At 50.0% G+C, this 24707-nt stretch overlaps 1 protein-coding gene across 1 annotated transcript; it reads right to left on the minus strand.

The window, feature by feature from the left end:
- Positions 1-888: 888 nt before the first annotated feature.
- LOC147109968 (urokinase plasminogen activator surface receptor-like) lies at positions 889-24006 on the minus strand. Its single transcript, XM_086003956.1, has 9 exons — positions 23943-24006; positions 16665-16784; positions 16177-16314; positions 15677-15820; positions 14257-14397; positions 14063-14167; positions 11978-12115; positions 3581-3712; positions 889-1256 (listed from the first exon to the last, which is right to left on the minus strand). Exons 1-9 carry the CDS (start codon positions 23989-23991, stop codon positions 889-891), a joined length of 1335 nt encoding a protein of 444 aa, XP_085860082.1. The 5' UTR covers positions 23992-24006.
- Positions 24007-24707: the final 701 nt, after the last annotated feature.

A 24707-nucleotide genomic window follows, 5' to 3' on the forward strand; every position in this document is an offset into this window, starting at 1 on the left:
GTTCCCTAGCCACTGAATCCATCCCTCTCCCTAACATCTGTCTGAGGCTGAACCACACTGTTCGCAACCTTGGTGTCATATTTGACCCTGAAATGAGCTTCCGATTACATATCCACGGCATAACTAAGACCGCCTATTTCCACCTCAGTAACATCGCCCGTCTCCGCCTGTGCCTCAGCTCTTCCGCTGCTGAAACCCTCATCCATGCCTTTGTTACCTCTAGACTTGACTATTCCAACGCACCCCTGGCTGGCCTCCTACGTTCTACCCTATGTAAACTTGAGCTCATCCAAATCTCGGCTGCCCGTGTCCTAACTCGCACCCAGTCCCGTTCACCCATCACTCCTGTGCTCGCTGATCTACATTGGCTCCCGGTTAAGCAGCGCCTCGATTTCAAAATTCTCATCCTTGCTTTCAAATCCCTCCATGGCCTCGCCCCTCCATAACTCTGTAAACTCCTTCAGCCCCACAACCCCGCTTCGAGATATCTGCGCTCCTCTAATTCTGCCCTCTTGAGCATCCCTGATTATAATCGCTCAATCATTGGTGGCTGTGCCTTCTGTTGCCTGGGCCCTGAGCTCTGGAGTTCCCTGCCTAAAACTCTCCACCTCGCTACCTCTCTTTCCTCCTTTAAGATGTTCCTTAAAACCTACCTCTTTGACCAAGCTTTTGGTCACCTGCCCTAATTTCTCCTTATGTGGCTCGGTGTCAAATCTTTCGTCTCATAATACTCCTGTGAAGCCCCTTGGGAAGTTTTACTATGTTAAAGGCGCTATATAAATGCAAGGTGTCGTTGTTGTTCTTGTATCTCATCAAGGGATTGCACTCAATAGACACAAGGAGGCCCAAGGATTAGGTGTAGGTTATTTTATTCCCCCAGAGCCCTGGTTAAAACAGACATGGTATCAGAGCAAATAATGACAGTGTAAGGAGGGTTAGACCTTGTTGAACAGCTGGGCTGTCGCTGGTTCTTGCTACAGTGACAGCAGCTGTTGAATTGTCAGCGACTGTAGTAGCGAAGGCGGCTGTCGAATTGTTAGCGACTGTCGCAGTGACAGCGGCTGTCGAATTGTTAGCAACTGTCGTAGTCTGCGCCGTGCTGCCCTCCGTCCTCCCTCGCCCACGGTTGCACCCGCTCCCTTTGCAGCAGACGAGCTCTTGCTTTTGGTCGATGTTGTACGCTTTAAAGAGGTCCAGGTTTTTGCAGATGCTTTCAGAAGCACAGCCTTTCATGGTGATGTTCTGCCCTGAATTAGCTGAAAAAAGGTACATTAGAACCAGAGAATCAGAAAAAACTTACAGCACAGAAGGAGGCCATTCGGCCCGTTGGTGCCCACGCTGGCTCTTTCAAAGACCAGTCGTGGTCGGTCCCACACCCCCGCTCTTTGCCCCGGGACCCTGTCAGCTCCTCATCCTCAAGTACCCGTCCGACTCCCGTTTCAAATTATTGATGGAATCAGCTCCCACCACCTTTTCAGGGAGAGCGTTACAGGTCCCCACAACTCTCCGAGTGAAGAAAGCTCTCCTCATCTCCCCTCTAGATCTTTGCATGTGATTTTGAATCTATGATCTCTGGTTATTGACCCACTCACCAGAGGGAATAGTCTTTCTCCACCTCCTCTATCCCAACCTCTCATCATCTTGAAAACCCCTATTAGGTCGCCTCTTCACCTTCTCTGTTCCGAGGAGAACAGTCCCAACGTTTCCAACCTCTCCTCATAACTGAAGTTCCTCATCCCTGGTAACATCCTAGTAATCCTCCTCTGTCCCCTTTCTGAGGTCTGTCCACCTTTCCTGAAGTGTGGGGCCCAGAATTGTCCACAACACTCCAGCTGTACCAGTGATTTATAAAGTTCTAGTGTGACCTCTGTGCTTTTATATTCGATTCCTCTATTTATAAACCCAGGTAACCCATATGCCTTTTTAACCACCTTATCAACTTGCCCTGCCACCTTTAAGGATTTGTGTGTATGGACACAATGTTCTCTCTGCTCATCGACACTTTCCAAATCCGTGCCTTTTATAGTATTCCGTCTTTCCATATTAGTCCTCCCCAAGTGTATCACTGGACACTTCTCCGTATCGAACTCCATCTGCCCTACTTCTGCCCATTTCACCATCTTGTCTATTCCATCCTGGAGCCAATAACTATCCTCATCATTATCTAATACTTTGCCAAGTTTTGTAGAATCTGCAATATTTACAATGCTGTTCCCTACACCCGAGTCTAGGTCGTTTATAAAAATTAAAAAGAGTAATGGACCCAAAACTGACCCGTGGGGAACTCCACTGCAAACCACCATTTGGCCCCTCGAGCCTGCTCCGCCATTCAATAAGATCGTGGCTGATCTTCTACCTCATCTCCACCTTCCCGCACTATCCCCATATCCCTTGATTCCCTTAATATCCAAAAATCTATCGATCTCTGTCTTGAATATACTCAACGACTGAGCCTCCACAGCCCTCTGGGGTAGAGAATTCCAAAGATTCACCCCCCTCTGAGTGAAGAAATTTCTCCTCATCTCAGTCCTGAATGGCCGACCCCTTACCCTAAGACTGTGACCCCTGGTTCTAGACTCTCCAGCCAGGGGAAACATCCTCTCAGCATCTACCCTGCCAAGCCCTGTAAGAATTTTGTATGTTTCAATGAGATCACCTCTCATTCTTCTAAACTCTAGAGAATATAGGCCTATACCCGAGTCTAGATCCTTTATAAAAATTGCAAAGAGTAATGGACCCAAAACTGACCCTTGGGGAACCCCACTGCAAACCAGCTCCCAGTCTGATAAAACACCATCCACCGCCACCCTTTCCTTCCTGTCCCTGAGACAATTCCGTATCCATTCCGCCATTTTCCCCTTAATTCCACGAGCTTCCATCTGCTTAAAAGCCTTCTGTGTGGCACTTTGTCGAATGCCTTCCAAAAGTCTATATATACAGCATCTACTGCACTACCTTGATCAACCTTCTCTGTTACCTCATCAAAGAATTCAATCCAGTTCATCAAACACGATTTGCCTTTAACAAATCCATGTTCCTGATAATGGTGTCCAGTAACTTCCCCACCACCGATGTTAGGCTGACTGGCCAGTAGTTTGCTGGTTTATCCCTCTCCCCTTTCTAGAATAGTGGTATAACATTAGCAACCCTCCAGTCCCCCAGCACTACTCCTGTATCCAATGAGGATTGAAAGATTGTGACCAATGCCTCTGCTATTTCTACCTTTGCTTCTTTCAGTAACCTAGGATGTATTCCATCTGGACCAGGGGACTTACCAACTTTCAGTGACGCCAAACTGGTCCTGAGAGTGTGAGTGAGGGAGAGATATTGATCTTGTCCGGTCACTCTAACCCTTACAATGTTATTACAAGTCAAGCACTGCATATCAACATCGAGCAATACATTCTCAATCGACTCACCATTCGAAAAACTCCTATAGGTTACCGATGTCCTTTGTTCAGGTTAAAGGTTGTCACCTCTCAGTTCTCTCCCCTTCTCTCCTGTCCTTAAAGGAGTGACAGGCTGGGGCACATTGGGGTTACATTGGGAGATAATTGATGGAGTAAAATCGAAGACTTACATCTGCCTGAGACGTGGAAACACCGCTTCTGCTCCCCGACACATTTCACCGTTTCCTTGGGATCTTCACATGTCTGGTTTGAAGTCGCTACACACCCGTAACACTTGAGGCCGTTCAAAGTGGAGTTTGCTTCTTCTGTCCAACAAAGGAGAAGATACAGGTCAGATTCTTCCGCCCGCTGCCAGCCGCTCACACGTCAGACTGCTCCGGGAGAGAAATTCATCTTGGACAGCATCGCAGAACGGGCGGTATCACATTGACAGCGTGTTATAGCCTCACCCGCGACCCCCCAACCACCTGAAATTGGACTGATTATCAGTCGGGGCGTGTAATGTGCCCGTAGCATACCACGCCAAGACTTGACTATTCAACCTAATTGGCCTGGGTTTTTTAAGCTGTTTTCTCGCCTCTCCTGGGAGATCACATGGTTTCGGGTGGGGTGCAGAGTGTATATATTGTGATGCACAAGGTATCACCATTGTGCGGGACGGGCTGGATGGACCCAAGGGTCTTTATCTGTCTGTCATTGCTCGTATGCGTTCAAATCCCTCCATGGCCTCCTCGCCCCCGGCCGATCTCTGTAACCTCCTCCAGCCTTACAACCCTCCGAGCACTCAGCTTTCCTACAATTCTGGCCTCTTGCGCAGCCCTGATTTCCTTCACTCCACCATTGGTGGCCGTGCCTTCAGCTGCCTGGGCCCTAAGCTCTGGAATTTCCTCCCTAAACCTCTCCGCCTCTTTTGGTCAGCTGTCCTAATGGGACTAACAGCCGACCAATCCCCTGGACCTGACAGCCTACATCCTTGGGTTCTAAAAGAGGTGGCTGAAGAGATAGTGGATGCACTGGTTTAGATCTTCCAAAATTCCCTAGATTCTAGTCGGTTGCAGCGGACTGGAAGGTCACAAATGTAACACCGCTATTCAAGATAGGAGGGAGAGAAAATACAGGGAACTACAGGTCAGTTAGTCATCAGGAAAATGCTGGAATCCATTGTTCAGGAAGCGGTATCAAGTCACTTAAAAAATCATAACATGATTAGGCAGAGTCAGCATGGTTTTATGAAAAGGAAATCGTGTTTGACAAATTTATTAGATTTTTTTGAGGATGTAACTTGCAGGGTAGATAAAGGGGAACCAGTTGATGTAGTATATTTGGATTTCCAAAGGCATTCGATAAGGTTATCACACAAGATTAGGGCTCATGGGGTTGGGGGTAATATAATAGCATGGATAACGGATTGGTTAGCGGACAGAAAACTGAGAGTAGGGATAAACGGATCTTTTTCAGGTTGGCAGGCTGCAACTAGTGGGGTGTCACAAGGATCAGTGCCGGGGCCTCAGCTATTTACAATCTACAGTATATTAATGACCTAGATGTAGGGACCGAGTGTAATGTATCCAAGTTTGCTGATGATACAAAGCTGGGTGGGACAGTAAGCTGTGAGGAGAACACAAAATGTCTGCAATGGGATATCGATAGACTAAGTGAGTGGACAGTAAGGTGGCAGATGGAGAATAATGTAGGGAAATGTGAGGTTATTCACTTTGTTGGAAGAATAGAAAAACAATATTTATTAAATGGTGAGAAACTTTCAAATGTTGGTGTTCAGAGATTTGGGTGTCCTCGTGCAAGAAACACAGATAGATAGCATGCAGGTACAGCAAGCAATAAGGAAGGCAAGTGGCATATTGGCGTTTATTGCAAGGGGGTTGGAGTATAAGAGTAAGGAAGTCTTGCTCCAATTGTACAGAGCTTTGGTGAGGCCACACCTGGAGAACTGTGCACAGTTTTGGTCTCCTTATCTAAGGAAGGATATACTTGCCTTGGAGGCGGTGCAAGAAAAGTTCACTAGATTGATTCCTGGGACGGGAGGGTTGTCCTATGAGGAGAGATTGTGTAGAATGGGCCTATACTCTCTGGAGTTTAGAAGAATGAGAGGTGATCTCATTGAAAGGTATAAGATTCTGAAGGGGATTGACAGGGTAGATGCTGAGAGGTTGTTTACTCTGACTGGAGTGTCTAGAACTAAGGGGCACAGTCCCAGGATAAGGGGTCGGCCATTTAAGACTGAGATGAGGAGGAATCTCTTCACTCAGAGGGTTGTGAATCTTTGGAATTCTCTACCACAGAGGGCTGTGGAGGCTCAGTCATTGAGTATATTCAAGGCTGAGATCGATAGATTTTTGGACTCTAGGGGAATCAAGGGATATGAAGATCGGGCAGGAAAGTGGAGTTGAGGTCGATGATCAACCATGGTCTTATTGAATGGCAGAGCAGGCTCGAGGGGCCGAATGGCCGACTCCTACTCTTATTTCTTATGCTCTTATGTTCTAATATCTCATTTTGTGGCTCGGTGTCAATTTATTTGCCTGATTATGCTCCTGTGAAGTGTCTTGGGATATTTCACGACTACTTCTTTGACACTAAGGGAATTAAGGGGTATGGGGATCACGTGGGAAAGTGGAGATGAGGTCGAAGATCAACCATGATCTTATTGAATGGCGGAGCAGGCTCGAGGGACCGTATGGCCGACTCCTGCTCCGAATTCTTATGTTCTTTTGTAAAGGCGCTATATAAATGCAAGTTGTTGAGATATGTTATAAACTCCAGTTGGACGAGGTCTCGTGCTGATGTACAACGATCACTGTTAATATTCATCCATTGTGTCTTGTTTAGAGAAAGCGGAGTGAGTTGTTTCTTTCTGGGAGCTGATGGGTTAACATTTAACGGTACACTGAACATTGAGGGCAAGTTTCAGCGCCCCCTGCCTGGTGCAACGTCACCTAAACTGGGTCCCAATATAGAGAAGTGCGAGGTGATACATTTTGGTAGGAAGAGTAAGGAGGCCACAGTTCTGCCCTCCATATACCTCGGTTGGACAACACCTGGAGCACTGTGCTCAGTGCTGGTCTCCATATACCTTGGATAGACCACACTTGGAGCACTGTGCTCAGTGCTGGTCTCCATATACCTTGGATAGACCACACTTGGAGCACTGTGCACAGTGCTGGTCTCCATATACCTTGGATAGACCACACTTGGAGCACTGTGCACAGTGCTGGTCTCCATATACCTTGGATAGACCACACTTGGAGCACAGTGCAGAGTTCTGGTCTCCCTACACCTTGGTTAGACCACACTTGGAGCACTGTGCTCAGTGCTGGTCTCCATATACCTTGGATAGACCACACTTGGAGCACTGTGCACAGTGCTGGTCTCCTTATACCTTTGATAGACCACACTTGGAACACCGCGCACAGTTCTGGTCTCCATATACCTCGGTTGGCCCATACTTGGAGCACTGTGCTCAGTTCTGGTCTCCATATACCTTGGTTAGACCACACTTGGAGCACTGTGCACAGTGCTGGTCTCCATATACCTTGGTTGGACCACACTTGGAGCACTGTGCACAGTGCTGGTCTCCATATACCTTGGTTAGACAAAACTTGGAGCACTGTGCACAGTGCTGGTCTCCATATACCTTGGATAGACCACACTTGGAGCACTGTGCACAGTTCTGGTCTCCATATACCTTGGTTGGACAACACCTGGAGCACTGTGCTCAGTGCTGGTCTCCATATACCTTGGATAGACCACACTTGGAGCACTGTGCACAGTTCTGGTCTCCATATACCTTTGTTGGACAACACCTGGAGCACTGTGCACTTTGCTGGTCTCCATATACCTTGGTTACACCACACTTGGAGCACTGTGCACAGTGCTGGTCTCCATATACCTTGGTTAGACAAAACCTGGAGCACTGTGCACAGTGCTGGTCTCCATATACCTTGGTTAGACCACACCTGGAGCACTGTGCACAGTTCTGGTCTCCATATACCTTGGTTAGACGACACCTGGAGCACTGTGCACAGTGCTGGTCTCCATATACCTTGGATAGACCACACTTGGAGCACTGCGCACAGTTCTGGTCTCCATATACCTTGGATAGACCACACTTGATGCACTGTGCACAGTTCTGGTCTCCATATACCTTGGATAGACCACACTTGGAGCACTGCACACAGTTCTGGTCTCCATATACCTTGGATAGACCACACTTGGGGCACTGCGCACAGTTCTGGTCTCCGTATACCTTGGATAGACCACACTTGGAGCACTGCGCACAGTTCTGGTCTCCGTATACCTTGGATAGACCACACTTGGAGCACTGTGCACAGTTCTGGTCTCCGTATACCTTGGTTAGACCACACTTGGAGCACTGTGCACAGTTCTGGTCTCCATATACCTTGGATAGACCACACTTGGAGCACTGTGCTCAGTTCTGGTCTCCATATACCTTGGATAGACCACACTTGGAGCACTGTGCTCAGTTCTGGTCTCCATATACCTTGGATAGACCACACTTGGAGCACTGCGCACAGTTCTGGTCTCCATATACCTCGGTTGGCCCATACTTGGAGCACTGCGCTCAGTTCTGGTCTCCATATAGCTTGGATAGACCACACTTGGAGCACTGCGCACAGTTCTGGTCTCCATATAACTCGGTTGGACCACACTTGGAGCACTGCGCACAGTTCTGGTCTCCATATACCTTGGTTGGACCATACTTGGAGCTCTGCGCACAGTTCTAGTCTCCATACACCTTGGTTAGACCACACTTGGAGCACTGTGTACAGTTCTGGTCTCCATATACCTTGGATAGACCACACTTGGAGCACTGCGCACAGTTCTGGTCTCCATATACCTTGGATAGACCACACTTGGAGCACTGCGCACAGTTCTGGTCTCCGTATACCTTGGATAGACCACACTTGGAGCACTGCGCACAGTTCTGGTCTCCGTATACCTTGGATAGACCACACTTGGAGCACTGTGCACAGTTCTGGTCTCCGTATACCTTGGTTAGACCACACTTGGAGCACTGTGCACAGTTCTGGTCTCCATATACCTTGGATAGACCACACTTGGAGCACTGTGCTCAGTTCTGGTCTCCATATACCTTGGATAGACCACACTTGGAGCACTGTGCTCAGTTCTGGTCTCCATATCCCTTGGATAGACCACACTTGGAGCACTGCGCACAGTTCTGGTCTCCATATACCTCGGTTGGCCCATACTTGGAGCACTGCGCTCAGTTCTGGTCTCCATATAGCTTGGATAGACCACACTTGGAGCACTGCACACAGTTCTAGTCTCCATACACCTTGGTTAGACCACACTTGGAGCACTGTGTACAGTTCTGGTCTCCATATACCTTGGTTAGACCACACTTGGATTACTGTGCACAGTTCTGGTCTCCATATACCTTGGTTAGACCACACTTGGAGCACTGCGCACAGTTCTGGTCTCCATATACCTTGGTTAGACCACACTTGGAGCACTGCGCACAGTCCTGATCTCCATATACATTGGTTAGACAACACTTGGAGCACTGCACTCAGTTCTGGTCTCCATATACCTTGGTTAGACCACACTTGGAGCACTGCGCACAGTTCTGGTCTCCATATACCTTGGTTAGACCACACTTGGAGCACTGCGCACAGTCCTGATCTCCATATACATTGGTTAGACTGCACTTGGAGCACTGTGCACAGTTCTGGTCTCCATATACCTTGGTTAGATCACACTTGGAGCATTGTGCACAGTTTTAGTCTCCAAATTATAAAAAGGATATAGAGGCACTGGAGAAGGTGTAACAAAGATTTATAAGAATGATTCCAGAACCGAGAGGTTATACGTATCAGGAATGATTGAACAGGCTGGGGCTCTTTTTCTCTAGAAAAGAGAAGGCTGAGGGGTGACCTGATAGAGGTCTTTAAGATTATGAAAGGTTTCAATGGGGTAGATGTAGAGAAGATGTTTCCACTTCTGGGTGGGACCAGAACTAGCCGCCATAAATATAATATAGTCACTAATAAATCCAATAGGGAATTCAGAGAAACATCTTTACCCAGAGAGTGGTGAGAATGTGGAACTCGCTACCACAGGGAGTGGTTGAGGCGAAGAGCGTAGATGCATTTAAGGGGAAGCTGGATAAGCACATGAGGGAGACAGGAATAGAAGGATATGGTGATGGGGTGAGACATTGGTTAGACCACACTTGGAGTATTTTTGAAATGGTGAGAGAGTGGGAAATGTGGGTGTTCAGAAGGACCTGGGTGTCCTTGTACACAAATCACTGAAAGTTAATACGCAGGTGCAGCAAACAATTAGGAAAGCAAATGGTATGTTGGCCTTTATTACAAGAGGATTTGAGTATAAGAGTAAAGGCGTCTTACTGCAATTATATCGGGCCCTGGTGAGACCACACCTGGAGTATTGTGAGGAGTTGTGAATGGCGCCAAACACTGTAATGAGGTCGGGAGCCGTGTGGTCTTGGCAGAACCCAAACTGGGCATCAGTGAGCAGGTTATTGGTGAGTAAGTGCTGTTTGATAGCACTGTTGATGTCACCCTCCATCACTTTGCTGATGATTTGAGAGTAGACTGATGGGGCAGTAATTGGCCGGGTTGGATTTGTCCTGCTTTTTGTGGACAGGACATACCTGGGCAGTTTTCCACATTGTCGGATAGATGCCAGTGTTGTAGCTGTACTGGAACAGCTTGGCTAGAGGCGTGGCTAGGATAGTTCTGGAGCACAAGTCTTCAGCACGATAGCTGAGATGTTGTCAAGGCCCATAGCCTTTGCTGTATCCAGTGCACTCAGCCATTTCTTGATATCACGTGAAGTGAATTGAATTGGCTGAAGACTGGCTTCTGTGGTGGTGGGGTTCTCAGGGGTAGGCCGATCATCCACTCAGCACTTCTGTCTTTTGCACTCACGTGCTGGGTTCCACCATCATTGAGGATGGGGATATTCATGGAGCCTCCTACACCCGTTAGTTGTTTAATGGTCCACCACCATTCACGACTGGCTGTGGCAGGACTGCAGAGTTTTGATCTGATCCGTTGATTGTGGGTTGGCTTAGCCCTGTCTATAGCATGCTGCTTCTGCATTTTAGCGTGCATGTAGTCCTGTGTTACAGCTTCCCCAGGTTGGCACCTCATTTTTAGGTATGCTTGGTGCTGCTCCTGGCATGCTCTTCTACACTCCTTATTGAACCAGGGTTGGTCCCCTGGCTTGATGGTAATGGCAGAATGAGGGATATGTGTGACCATGAGGTTACAGATTGTGATGGAATACAATTCCACTGCTGCTGATGGCCCACAGCGCCTCATGGATGCCCAGCTTTGAGCTGCTAGATCTGTTCTGAATCTATCCCATTTAGCACGGTGGTAGTGCCACACAACACAATGGAGGGTGTCCTCAGTGTGAAGACGGGGCTTCGTCTCCGCAATGACTGTGCGGTGGTCACTGCTACCAATACTCTCATGGATCAGATGCACCTGCAACAGGTAGATTGGTGAGGATGAGGTCAAGTAGATTTTTCCCTCGTGTTGGTTCTCTCGCCACCTGTTGCAGACCCAGACTGGCAGTTATGTCCTTCAGGGCTCGGCCAGCAGTGGTGCTACCGAGTCACTCTTGTTGATGGACATTGAAGTCCCCCCACCCAGAGTACATTCTGTGCCTTTGCAAATCTCAGTGCTTCTTCCAAGTGATTTATCAGCTGAGGGAGAAGCGGTAGGTGCTAATCTGCAGGAGGTTTCCTTGTGCTGAAGCTTCATGGGGTCCGCAGTCAATGTTGAGGACTCCCAGGTCCAATCCTTCCCACTGTGCTGCCACGCCTGGTGGGACAGGACCTACCCAGGGATGGTGATGGAGGAGTTTGGGACATTGGCTGAAAGGTATGATTCTGTGAGTCTAACTATGTCAGGCTGTTGCTTCACTAGTCTGTGGGACAGCTCTCCCAATTTTGGCACAAGTCCCCAGATTTTGGTGAGGAGGACTTTGCAGGGTCGGCTGGGCTGGGCATGCCATTGCCGGTGCCGAGGTCTGTCTGGTTTCATTTTTATTATTTTGTTTCGTAGCAGTTTGTTACAACTGAGGGGCTTACAGTGACCATTTCAGAGGGCAGTTAAGCGTCAACCACATTACTGTGAGTCTGGAGTCACATATAGGCCAGATTTCTTTCCCTAAAGGGCATTACTGAACATCAATCCGATAGTTTCGTGGTCATTCCAGATTAACTGAATTTAAATTCCCCAGCTGCCGTGGGGGGATTTGAATTCATGTTGCTGGATCATTAGTCCAGACTTCTGGATTACTAGCCCAGTGACATTACCACTATGCTACCGTCCCCTACTCCTGCTCCTACTTCATATGTTCTTATGTTATGATCTTATGAGATGTAGAAAGGTGGGAGGAGGCCCGTGTGGAGCATAAACACCGGCATGGACCAGTTGGGCCGAACGGCCTGTTTCTGTGCTGTAAATACTTTATAATACATTGCAATGCACATAACTTGCAACCTTGCCGTGAGTGTGTTTGTACCCTACCTGTGATGGTTTGGTTGTTGCAGAAGTCAGATTGGCAGCACCTATCAGCTGTGTTCAGTGTCAATGCACCGCTACTGAAGGACAGAGTTCCAGTACAGGTCCCGCATCCGTTGATGATGAAATCTTTGGATGTTGCACCTGAAAAAATAGAACCAGGGACTTTATTCAGTTAAAGTTCTGACGCAGACTGTGAGAACCACAGAAGGAAGTCTTGCTACAATTGTACAGGGCTTTGGTGAGACCACACCTGGAGTACTGCGCACAGTTTTGGTCTCCTTATCTGAGGAAGGACATACATGCCTTAGAGGTGGTGCAACAAAGGTTCACTAGATTGATTCCTGGGATGAGAGGGTTGGAGGGTTGTCCTATGCAAAGAGATTGTGTAGAATGGGCCTATACTCTCTGGAGTTTAGAAGAATGAGAGGTGATCTCATTGATACATATAAGATTCTGAGGGGAATTGAAAAGATAAAGAGGCTCAGAGACGTTGTTTCCCTTGGCTGGAGAGTCTAGACACAGGGGGCACAGTCTCAGGATAAGGGGTTGGCCACTTAAGGTGGAGATGAGGAGAAATTTCTTCACTCAGAGGGTGGTGAATCTTTGGGATTCCCTACACCAGAGGGCTGTTGATGCTGAGTCGTTGAGTATATTCAAGGCTGAGATCGATAGATTTTTGGACTTGAGAGGAATCAAAGGATACGGAGATGGGGTGGGAAAGTGGAGTTGAGGTCGAAGATCAGCCATGATAATATTGAATGGCGGAGCAGGCTCAAGGGGCCGAATGGCCGACTCCTGCTCCTAATTCTTATCTTCTAATGTCCCTATGACCTTACGGACAGGTTGCTGCCCCCATTCTCCTGAAGGCAGTTAAGTTCATGCAACATTCTGGTCCCACAGTTGAGGGCAGCCCTGGAGTATCACCCCATGTTGGTGTCCTTCATGACTTACGTGGAATTTCCAGCACAGAAGGAGGCCATTCAGCCCCTCATACTTGTGCCGGCTCAATTCTGCTACCCAGTCTATTATATGGTAATTCCAAATTTCTCATCCTTGGTTTCAAATCCCTCCATGGCCTCCTCGCCCCCCTCCCCATCTCTGTGACCTCCTCCAGCCCCACAACCCTCCGAGATCTCTGCGCTCCTCCAATTCTGGCCTCTTGAGCATCCCCCGATTTCCATCACTCCACCAGTGGCAGCCGTGCCTTCAGCCGCCTGGGCCCCGAGCTCTGGAATTCCCTCCCTAAACCTCTCCGCCTCGCTCTCCTCCATTAAGACGCTCCTTAAAACCGACCTCTTTGACCAAGCTTTTGGTCACCTGTCCTAATATATCCTTATGTGGCTCGGTGTCAAATTTTGTTTGATAATCTCCCTTTGAAGCACCTTGGGACGTTTTACTACGTTAAAGGCGCTGTATAAATACAAGTTGTTGTTGTTGGTACTTTATCAAATGCCTTTTTTTTATTTATTCATTTATGGGATGTGGGCGTCGCTGGCAAGCCCAGCATTTATTGCCCATCCCTAATTGCCCCTTGAGAAGGTGGTGGTGAGCCACCTTCTTGAACTGCTGCAGTCCATGTGGTGGAGGTGCTCCCACAGCGCTGTTAGGGAGGGAGCTCCAGGATTTTGATCCAGTGATGATGAAGAATCGGCGATATACATCTAAGTCAGGATGGTGTGTGACTTGGAGGGGAACTTGGAGGTGCCTTGTAGATGGTGGAAAGGCTTTGGGGAGTCAGGAGCCTTGTATCTATCGATGTGTATTGTAGCATCTAACGCCTAACCTAACGTAGTAACTGACATGAATCAGTCATTCATGAAAAAAAGATTTATGAAATAATACTGAGCGGCCTGTGGGTGGCGCTGTCCAGGGAGAGTATAAGTACGCGGGCACGGGCCCAGCTTGCGCAGGACATTCTTAACAGGAACTAGTGAAGGACACAACTAGACCTCCATGTTGTAAAACAGTTGATTAAAGCTTTGTTTAACGCTGAGACCAAGTGCCTAGTATGTTTCTGACGTCAGTAATGGTTTAGATTTTACAAGAAACTCGGCATGTTTTAACCACGGGTTGCCGTGGATTACTTACCAGTGGTTTGCTTGACGTGGAGTGACATGCAGCTTGTTGAGTTGCACTTTATTTTCAAGGGTTTGCACACTCCAGCCACAGTGACACATGATTGGCACTGCAGTCCTTGAGTGGAACGAAAATAGAATGTTAAACTCAACACCCGAGCACAGTAGAACTCAGTACCTCTTGTAACCCGTGCCCGCGGTTGGTACCTGGAAGGATCGTCTCTTTGTTGCACAGGTTGCCCTTGCAACAGAGGGAGTGAGAAGTGAGATGTACTCCGTAAAATGATGATTCGGTTTGTTGGCAAATATTCTCGGATACACAGCCTTTCTGGACAATCAATGTCCCTGCTGCAGAGAACAGAAAGATACGGGTCATTCCTAGCACGTCTGCTGTGTAATAGTGTGTAATAGAGAATCGCCTGAACTTTAAATCACCCCACAACTCCGCTGCCAGCATCCAAGCAAAAAATTGAAACTTTTAGTTATTGGGAAGGGATCATTACAGTCCCACTCCTTTTTGGGCTACCCCAGATCAGGTGTATTCCCCAGATGTTCACCTTCAACTTAAGTTAGAGATAGCCGAATTCCATAAGATGCTTAAATGGGTCTAAAGGTTCAGGCTATCTCTCCCTAAAGGAAAGGAACGACTGAAGATGTTACCATCCTCCGGCTAGCACTTTTAATAAGTTGAACTAGACTGTAACCTTCCGGATGTTATGAGGGTCCAGAATAACCCCCAGAAATCAGCAGATCCTCCAATTCCATTCTCAATCTTGCACTTATCAATGTCCAACCTGGGGATGGGAAAGGATGTGGGATATAAATATATATATATGTGTGTGTGGCCTCGCCCCTCCCTATCTCTGTAACCTCCTCCAGCTCCTACAACCCTCCCTATCTCTGTAACCTCCTCCAGCCCCTACAACCCTCCCTATCTCTGTAACCTCCTCCAGCCCCTACAACCCTCCCTATCACTGTAACCTCCTCCAGCCCCTACACCCCTCCCTATCTCTGTAACCTCCTCCAGCCCCCGACAACCCTCCCTATCTCTGTAACCTCCTCCAGCCTCTGCAACCCTCCCTATCCCTGTAACCTCTTCCAGCCCCTACAACCCTCCCTATCTCTGTAACCTCCTCCAGCCCCTACAACCGTCCCTATCTCTGTAACTTCCTCCAGCCCCTACAACCCTCCCTATCTCTGTGACCTCCTCCAGCCCCCTACAACCCTCCCTATCTCTGTAACCTCCTCCAGCCCCTACAACCCTCCCTATCTCTGTAACCTCCTCCAGCCCCCTACAACCCTCCCTATCTCTGTGACCTCCTCCAGCCCCTACAACCCTCCCTATCTCTGTAACCTCCTCCAGCCCCCTACAACCCTCCCTATCTCTGTGACCTCCTCCAGCCCCTACAACTCTCACAGATCTCTGTGCTCCTCCAATTCTGGCTTCTTGCGCAGCCCCCCCGATTTCCATCGCTCCACCATTTGCGGCTGCGCCTTCAGCTGCCTGGGCCCCGAGCTCTGGAATTCCCTCCCCAAACCTCTCCGTTTCTTCAAAGGAGCAAAACCTCCCCGAACATCAAGGAGACACTGCAAGCTCTTAGCGTGACATATCAGCGCTTGGACTCACCATTGACTTGTGGTAATGAATTGTGGTAGCAGCGATTCTGAATCCCTACACACTTCAGGATCCTTGTACTGCTGGCACAGGTTTCAGCAGAATCGTTGTAACACCCAAAGCACTCGAGCCCGTTCAGCGTGGTGTTCTCCTTCGCTGTAATAGGAAGGCAAAATATTAACGATCCCGCAAGCATTGACTTGGAGATGAAGTACCCCAAGTTTAAGAAGACCGTTAATAAATCACCAGTTAGTCAATAGCTACATTGCAACAGTGACTACACTTCAAAAAGAACTTCATTGGCAGTAAAGCGCTTTGAGGCGTCCGGTGGTCATGAAAGATGCTACAGAAATACAAGTCTTTCTTTACATAGAATCTTACAGCACAGAAGGAGGCCGTTCGGCCCATCTTGCCCGTGCCAGCTCTTTCACCATCGCCCCCTGCAGTTTGTTCCTTTTCCAGTCTGTGATGCATCCGAGAGTGCTAATCATTTGCTGTGGTCATGCCATTACCTTCATGACGGTGATCATTACACAGATCAGAACTGCAGCAACTGGATCCCACAGTCCGTGCCACAAAACCATAGTTGATGGAAGTGGGTTCCGGGCAAATTCCGCAGCCTTTGACAAACATGTTGCTTTTTGTTGCACCTGAAATCAGACAGAATTTGGTCGGTTCATCTCGGTAAACAAACCACTTTGTCTGTCTGTCTGTCTGTCTGTCTGTCTATCTCTCTATTTATCTCTCTCTCTATCTATCTCTCTATCTCTCTATCTCTCTATTTGTCTATCTGTCTATCTGTCTCTCTATCTATCTATCTATCTCTCTATCTATCTATCTGTCTATCTCTCTATCTATCTATCTGTCTATCCGTCTATCCATCTATCTCTCTATCTCTCTATCTCTCTATCTATCTATCTATGTGTCTATCTGTCTATCTATCCACTATTAAATATTTGCAATCCTACAAGAAATGAATCTTATTTGGAGGAAGTCTCACCGGTTGTCTGTGTGGTTAAGGTAGTTTTGCATTTGAGCTTCAGAGCTGGATCACAGACTGCTTCCTTCTCTGTACAGTTTCCTGTTGGATCGTCACAACTGAAACATTTCAGAGCTGAGGCTGCAACAAAGAGAACAAGGAAATAATCATCAGTTATTGTTGCCGTTGTGGTGAAATATTTCCATTCATCACTGCCTGTGACTGAGATCGGTTTCAGTGTCATTTCCCTTCCCCCAGACCTCATTGTATTGTGTACTGGAATGTGCTGTATTGTATACTGGAATGTGCTGGAATGTGCTGTGTGTAGGGCTCCGCCCATACCTGGCCCCGTTTGTAAGCTAGCTTCAGTCTAGCCCCAATCTCCAGAAGGACGACATCTCTCTCGCTTACGTGTTTCGTTCTAAGTTAATAAAAGCCTTGTTTTGTTCTGCTACCTTCGAGTCTCGGAATTATTGAGGCACATCAATTTTATTAACTTATTTTTTCAACACTATGGATCAACTCCTGAAACCCGAACGTTTGGATTTGGATCAACATGCTCCGGACGCATCAGCACGCTTCGGACACTGGTTTGAGTGTATGGAATTCTTCCTGGACAATTCCGCAGCCGTCAAAGACGCTACGGACGCTGCAAGGATGAGACTCGGAATTCTGCGGAATTGGGTAAGCCACCGGGTTTACCCCCTCATCCAAGACGCCGAGACGTACCTGGCCGCCTGCGACATCTTAAAGGCGCATTACCAGCAGCCTACGAATGAGGTGTATGCTAGGCACCTGCTCGCCACCCGCGCACAGCGACCTGGGGAATCGGTGGAGGAGTTCCTAAGCACCCTGAAAATGCTTGGCAAAGACTGCAAGTGCCGAGATGTAAAAGCCGCGGTGTACACTGACGAGCTTGTTCGCGATGCCTTCATCACAGGCCTCAGCTCCACTTACATCCGGCAAAGACTGCTGGAAAAAATGGGGTTGGACCTGAAACAGGCTGCGGACACCGCGCGATCCCTGGATGTGGCCCAGAGAAACTCGGACGCCTACTCTTCAGCCCGCGCCGCCCACGCCGCCACGTGTGCACTGAGGGCGCCGCCATCTTGGAAGGCATCTTCCCCGCCCGACAGCCCGGCACCGGCTGGGCCCCGCTCTCCCCCCAGAAGCCCTACGACAGCCGCGACGCGTCAGGGACCCAACTGCTACTTCTGCGGGCAGCCAAAGCACACCAGAAACCTGTGCCCGGTGAAAGGCACCACCTGCTTTAAGTGCGGTAAGAAGGGGCACTTCGGGAAGGCGTGTAGAGGGAACCCCGCCGGAAAACCCGCCACCGCCGCGTGTGCGCCGTGGGAGCGGCCATCTTGGACGCCATCTTGCCCGACCTCGTGGGGTCCGCCATCTTGTGAGCAGACAGCGTGGACGCCATCTTGTATCGATCAGGGCCCTACAGTGGCATCGGTCACAGTGGACCAGACCAGGCCGCACCCGCTATCCAGATCAATGGTGGACATCGAGGTAAACGGGTGCCGGGTTAAATGCTTAATTGACAGTGGAAGCACGGAGAGCTTTATCCACCCAGAACTGGCACAACAACTCTCCCTAAAGGTGGTCCCTACTCAGGGTACCATCTCTATGGCTGACAAAACCCAGACATCGACCATTCTGGGTTACTGCACGGTACAATTGTGCGTTAACGGAACTGTATATGATAATTTTAAAGTATTAATCATGAAGAACCTATGTGCGAGCGTGATATTGGGCCTGGATTTCCAGTGCAACCACCAAAGCATCACGCTCAAGTACGGTGGGTCCCAGCCGCCCCTCACAGTGTGCGGTCTGGCTACCCTGAAGGTAAAGCCGCCTTCGCTATTCGCGAACCTTACCCCTAACTGCCGGCCAATAGCGACCAAAAGCAGGAGGTACAGCTGGGAGGACAGGCGGTTTATCGCGACCGAGGTAGACAGGCTCCTGAAAGAGCGCATTATTGAACGCAGCAACAGCCCGTGGCGCGCCCAAGTGGTAGTGGTAAGGGGTAGCGAGAAGAAACGGATGGTGATCGACTATAGTCAAACGATCAACAGGTACACCCTACTAGACGCCTACCCGCTACCCCGCATATCAGAAATGGTGAACCAAATCGCCCAATACCGGGTGTTCTCCACCATCGACCTCAAGTCAGCGTACCACCAGCTCCCTATCAGACCAGAGGACCGCCCGTACACCGCCTTCGAGGCGAACGGACGCCTCTACCAATTCCTCAGAGTCCCCTTTGGGGTGACGAATGGCGTCTCGGTCTTCCAGAGGGAGATGGACCGCATGGTCGATGACCACCACTTGCAGGCAACCTTCCCCTACCTCGACAACGTCACCATCTGCGGTCACAACCAGCAGGATCACGACTCGAACCTCGAGAGGTTCCTGAAAACTGCACAAAAACTCAACCTCACCTACAACGAGGACAAGTGCGTTTACAACACCACGCGCCCCTGCATACTAGGCAGCGTGGTGGAGAATGGGGAAATCGGACCAGACCCCGACCGATTGCGCCCCCTACGGGAGCTGCCCCTGCCCAACACTCCCAAAGCCCTGAAAAGATGCCTGGGGTTATTTTCTTATTATTCCCAATGGGTCCCCAACTACTCCGACAAAGCCCGCCCCCTCTTGAAAGCATTCTCTTTCCCGCTCTCTGCTGAGGCCCACGCCGCCTTCAAAAGCATTAAGCAGGATATTGAGCAGGCCACGCTACAGGCAGTGGACGAGAACACTCCATTTCAAGTGGAAAGTGATGCGTCTGACTTCGCCTTGGCGGCCACCCTCAACCAGGCGGGGCGGCCCGTAGCTTTCTTCTCAAGAACCCTCCAAGGGCCCGAGATCAGACACTCCTCCGTGGAAAAGGAGGCCCAAGCCATCGTGGAGGCAGTGCGCCACTGGCGCCACTACCTAGCCGGCAAACGCTTCACCCTACTTACCGACCAGCGGTCGGTAGCGTTTATGTTCAATAATAAACAGAGGGGGAAGATTAAAAATGATAAGATTCTTAGGTGGCGGATCGAGCTCTCCACCTTCGAGTACGACATCATTTACCGGCCAGGGGCCCTTAACGAATCCCCTGACGCCCTCTCACAAGGGATGTGTGCCAGCGCCACCGGGGATCGGCTACAGACCCTCCACAACGACCTCTGCCACCCAGGGGTCACGCGGCTTGTTCCACTTCATAAAGTCCCGTAACTTACCCTACTCGATTGAGGAAGTTCGGTCCCTGACCAGGAACTGCCGCACTTGCGCTGAGTGCAAGCCTCGGTTCTACCGCCCAGATAGAGCCCACCTAATCAAAGCTACACGGCCCTTTGAGCGGCTCAGCTTAGATTTCAAGGGCCCCCTCCCGTCCGTCGACCGCAATGTTTACTTCCTGAACATTGTGGACGAATACTCCCGGTTCCCATTCGCCTTCCCCTGCCCAGACATGACCAGCGCCACGGTCATTAAATGCCTCAACAGCCTGTTCTGCCTGTTCGGTATGCCGAGCTACATCCATACGGATAGGGGGGCGTCCTTCATGAGTGAAGAGCTACGCCAGTACATGCTGTCCAGGGGGATCGCCACGAGCCGTACCACCAGCTACAACCCCCGGGGTAACGGCCAAGTGGAGCGGGAGAACGGGACAGTATGGAAAGCAGTCACTCTAGCTCTAAGGACCAAGGGCCTCCCTATCTCCCGCTGGCAGGAAGTCCTCTCGGATGTGCTCCATTCGATACGGTCGCTATTGTGTACGGCCACTAATACCACGCCTCATGAACGAATGTTTGTCTTTCCCCGGAAATCCACCTCAGGCGTATCCATGCCGTCATGGCTCTCCACCCCAGGTCCGGTACTCGTGTGAAGGCATGTGAGGGGCCACAAGACGGACCCTCTCGTGGAGCCAGTACACCTACTCCACGCCAACCCCCAATACGCATATGTCCGGCACGCCGACAGAAGGGAGGACACCGTGTCCATAAAAGACGTCGCCCCAGCCGGCATCGACAACAACCACGGCAATAGCGGCAACGATGATCACAGCAACTCTTACCCACCCACTACTCTTTCATCACCCCCGGAAGAATACCGACCAATGGCACCCCCACCAACTACCCCTTCAACAACCCTGGCGGCACCCCCGGCAGAGACCCAAGAGGCTACCGGGGACACCCAGCCGACACCCGCGGCACCGCAACAGCCACGTCGATCGCAGAGGACTATCAAACCCCCAAACAGACTAAATCTATAGAAGGGGTGAATGTGATGAAATATTTCCATTCATCACTGCCTGTGACTGAGATCGGTTTCAGTGTCATTTCCCTTCCCCCAGACCTCATTGTATTGTGTACTGGAATGTGCTATATTGTATACTGGAATGTGCTGGAATGTGCTGTGTGTAGGGCTCCGCCCATACCTGGCCCCGTTTGTAAGCTAGCTTCCGTCTAGCCCCAATCTCCAGAAGGACGACATCTCTCTCGCTTACGTGTTTCGTTCTAAGTTAATAAAAGCCTTGTTTTGTTCTGCTACCTTCGAGTCTCGGAATTATTGAGGCACATCAGCCGTCAATGAATAAACCAAAATATAAAAGCCTTGGAATCTGGCACTTTGCCAGTCCCCAGGACGTCCTAAAGCATTTCACAGACTATGAAATAGGTTAAAAGTGTTATAATATCAGAAATGGGGCAGCCAATTTACGCACAGTAAGGTCCCTCAAACATCAATGAGATAAATGACCGAATAAGTGATAAATATTGGCTGGGACACTGGGGAGGACACCCCTGCTCTTCTTCAAAATAGTGCCATGGGATCTTATACGTCCACCTGAAAGAGCAGATGGGGCCTCGATTTAGCATCTCATCCGAAAGATGGCACCGCCGACAGTGCGGCACTCCATCAGTACTGCCCCTCCGACAGTGCGGCGCTCCCTCAGTACTGCCCCTCCGACAGTGCGGCACTCCATCAGTACTGCCCCTCTGACAGTGCAGCGCTCCCTCAGTACTGACCCTCCGACAGTGCAGCACTCCATCAGTACTGCCCATCCGACAATGCGGAGCTCCCTCAGTACTGCCCCTCCGACAATGCAGCACTCCATCAGTACTGCCCCTCCGACAGTGCAGCACTCCCTCAGTACCGCCCCTCCGACAGTGCAGCACTCCATCAGTACTGCCACTCCGACAGTGCAGCGCTCCCTCAGTACTGCCCCTCCGACAGTGCGGCGCTCCCTCAGTACTGCCCCTCCGACAGTACGGCACTCCCTCAGTGCTGCCCCTCCAACAGTGCGGCGCTCCCTCAGTACTGCCCCTCCGACAGTGCCGCGCTCCCTCAGTACTGACCCTCCGACAGTGCAGCGCTCACTCAGTACTGCCCCTCCGACAGTGCGGCGCTCCCTCATTACTGCCCCTCCGACAGTGTGGCGTTCCCTCAGTACTGACCCTCCGACAGTGCGGCGCTCCCTCAGTGCTGCCCCTCCAACAGTGCGGCACTCCCTCAGTACTGCCCCTCTGACAGTGCGGCGCTCCCTCAGTACTGCCCCTCCGACAGTGCGGTGCTCCCTCAGTGCTGCCCCTCCGACAGTGCGGCGCTTCCTCAGTACTGACCCTCCGACAGTGCAGTGCTCCCTCAGTGCTGCCCCTCCGACAGTGCGGCACTTCCTCAGTACTGCCCCTCCGACAGTGCCACGCTCCATCAGTACTGCCCCTCCGACAGTGCCACGCTCCCTCAGTACTGCCCCTCCGACAGTGCCACGCTCCATCAGTACTGCCCCTCCGACAGTGCCACGCTCCCTCAGTACTGCACTCAGAGTGTCAGCCTGGATCATGTGCTCAATTCTCTGGAGTGGGACTTTGAACCCACAACCTTCTGACTCAGAGGCGAGAGAGCTACCCACTTAACCACAGCTGACACCTAGGACAGCATCAACATCCTGGGGGGGGTCGCCATTGACTAGAAACTTACTGGACCAGCCACATAAATACTGTGGCTACAAGAGCAGGTTACGGGGCGATATGATAGAAGTGTTTAAAGCGATGAAAGGGTGGGGCAGGGTCACTAGAAACAGACCGCTTGCAGTAGTCAATGGGTCCAGAATGAGGGGCCAGCGATACAAGATTAAATGTAAGAGATTTAGGCCAAAGGGCAGAAGAACCCTCTTTACCCAGAGAGTGGTGAAAGTGTGGAACTTGCTACCACAGGGAGGAGTTGAGGCGACCAGCCCAGATGCATTTAAGGGAATCTGCTCACAGAATGAAGCAGCCCGTGCCCGCATGCAACAAGACCTGGACGACATTCAGGCTTGGGCTGATAAGTGGCAGGTAACATTCGCACCACAGAAGTGCCAGGCAATGACCATCTCCAACAAGCGAGAGTCTAACCACCGTCCCTTGACATTCAATGGCATTACCATCGCCGAAACCCTCACCATCAACATCCTGGGAGGTCACCATTGACCAGAAACTTAACTGGACCAGCCACGTAAATACTGTGGCAGCAAGAGCAGATCAGAAGCTGGGTATTCTGCGGCGAGTGTCTCACCTCCTGACTCCCCAAAGCCTTTCCACCATCTACAAGGCACAAGTAAGGAGTGTGATGGAATACTCTCCACTTGCCTGGATGTGCGCAGCTCCAACAACACTCAAGAAGCTCGACACCATCCAGGACAAAGCAGCCCGCTTGATTGGCATCCCATCCTCCAACTTAAACATTCACTCTTCACTCCCTCCACCACCGGCGCACCGTGGCTGCAGTGTGTACCATCTACAAGATGCACTGCAGCAACTCGCCAAGGCTTCTTCAGCAGCACCTCCCAAACCCACGACCTCTTCCACCTAGAAGGACAAGGGCAGCAGATGCATGGGAACACCACCACCTCCAAGCTCCCCACCAAGGCACACACACCATCCTGACTTGGAAATACATCGGCCGTTTCTTCACTGTCGCTGGGTCAAAATCCTGGAACTCCCTCCCTAACAGCACTGTGGGAGCACCTTCACCACACGGACTGCAGCGGTTCAAGAAGGCAGCTCACCACCACCTTCTGAAGGGCAATTAGGGATGGGCAATAAATTCTGGCCTTGCCAGCGAAGCCCACATCCCAAGAAAGAATTTTTAAGAATCACCCATTTTTCTGTGGCATAATGAGCATTGCGTTAACACACGTCCCATATGGGAAAGGAATACTTTTTGTATATATATGTATGGTACCTCTAACTAACAGTTCTATTGAAACAATCAGCCTGAAAGAGATTAACAAGTGACAAATTTAATCAAACATCTCACCTTCAGTAACCAGAGCGCAAATGATGAAAATGCCAGAGAACAACTTCATCTTTGCGTTGAGCTTTGGAGTTCCTCCTGGGAACGAGTGACACAAACCTCTTCTCCTCACCGCACTGCGGACTGTGTCTATCAGTCACCCAGTATATATGGAAGAAGCTCCACCCAACTCAAGAGTCTCCGCCTTCCTTGTGTCCTTGCCAAGGTGGGCTAGGTCAATCATCAATACTCTTCATTGCATTCCGATGACAATTAATTGGCACCTCACTCACCCAGAGCTTGGGCAGCCTATTGTCCACGGCCATTTCACTCTTGCTAGTCCTGCCTTGAGATGGTGGACATTTGAGATGGAAACGTGCAGACAGACCATTGCTCACAAAACATCGCTTACATTTAAAACCAACAGAAAAGTCACCTGCTGCCCAAGATCTGGGTGCGTGAGGTACCAATTAATTGTCATCGGAATGGAATGAAAAGGTGGGCAGTTCAGCACCAATTAATTCTCTTCTGAATGGAATGTTGAGGTAGGCAGTTCAGCACCAATTAATTGTCATTGGATGCAATGAAGAGTATTGATGATTGACCTAAGCCACCTTGGTAAGGACACAAGGAAGTAGGAGTCTCTGGATTTGGAACTGGGGGGGGAAACTGCCTGTATCCTGTTTGAGATTTGTGGTCCAACAGGAAGGATGTTGGCTCTTTCAAAATCCACATTTCTGGTCAAGTGTTGTTCTTGCTCCTCCTCTGTGAAGAATGAACCCACCCTTG

This window comes from Somniosus microcephalus, chromosome 12, assembly GCF_052327205.1.
Source record: "Somniosus microcephalus isolate GS21.2 chromosome 12, FLI_Smic_1.0, whole genome shotgun sequence".
NCBI classification, from domain to species: domain Eukaryota; kingdom Metazoa; phylum Chordata; class Chondrichthyes; order Squaliformes; family Somniosidae; genus Somniosus; species Somniosus microcephalus.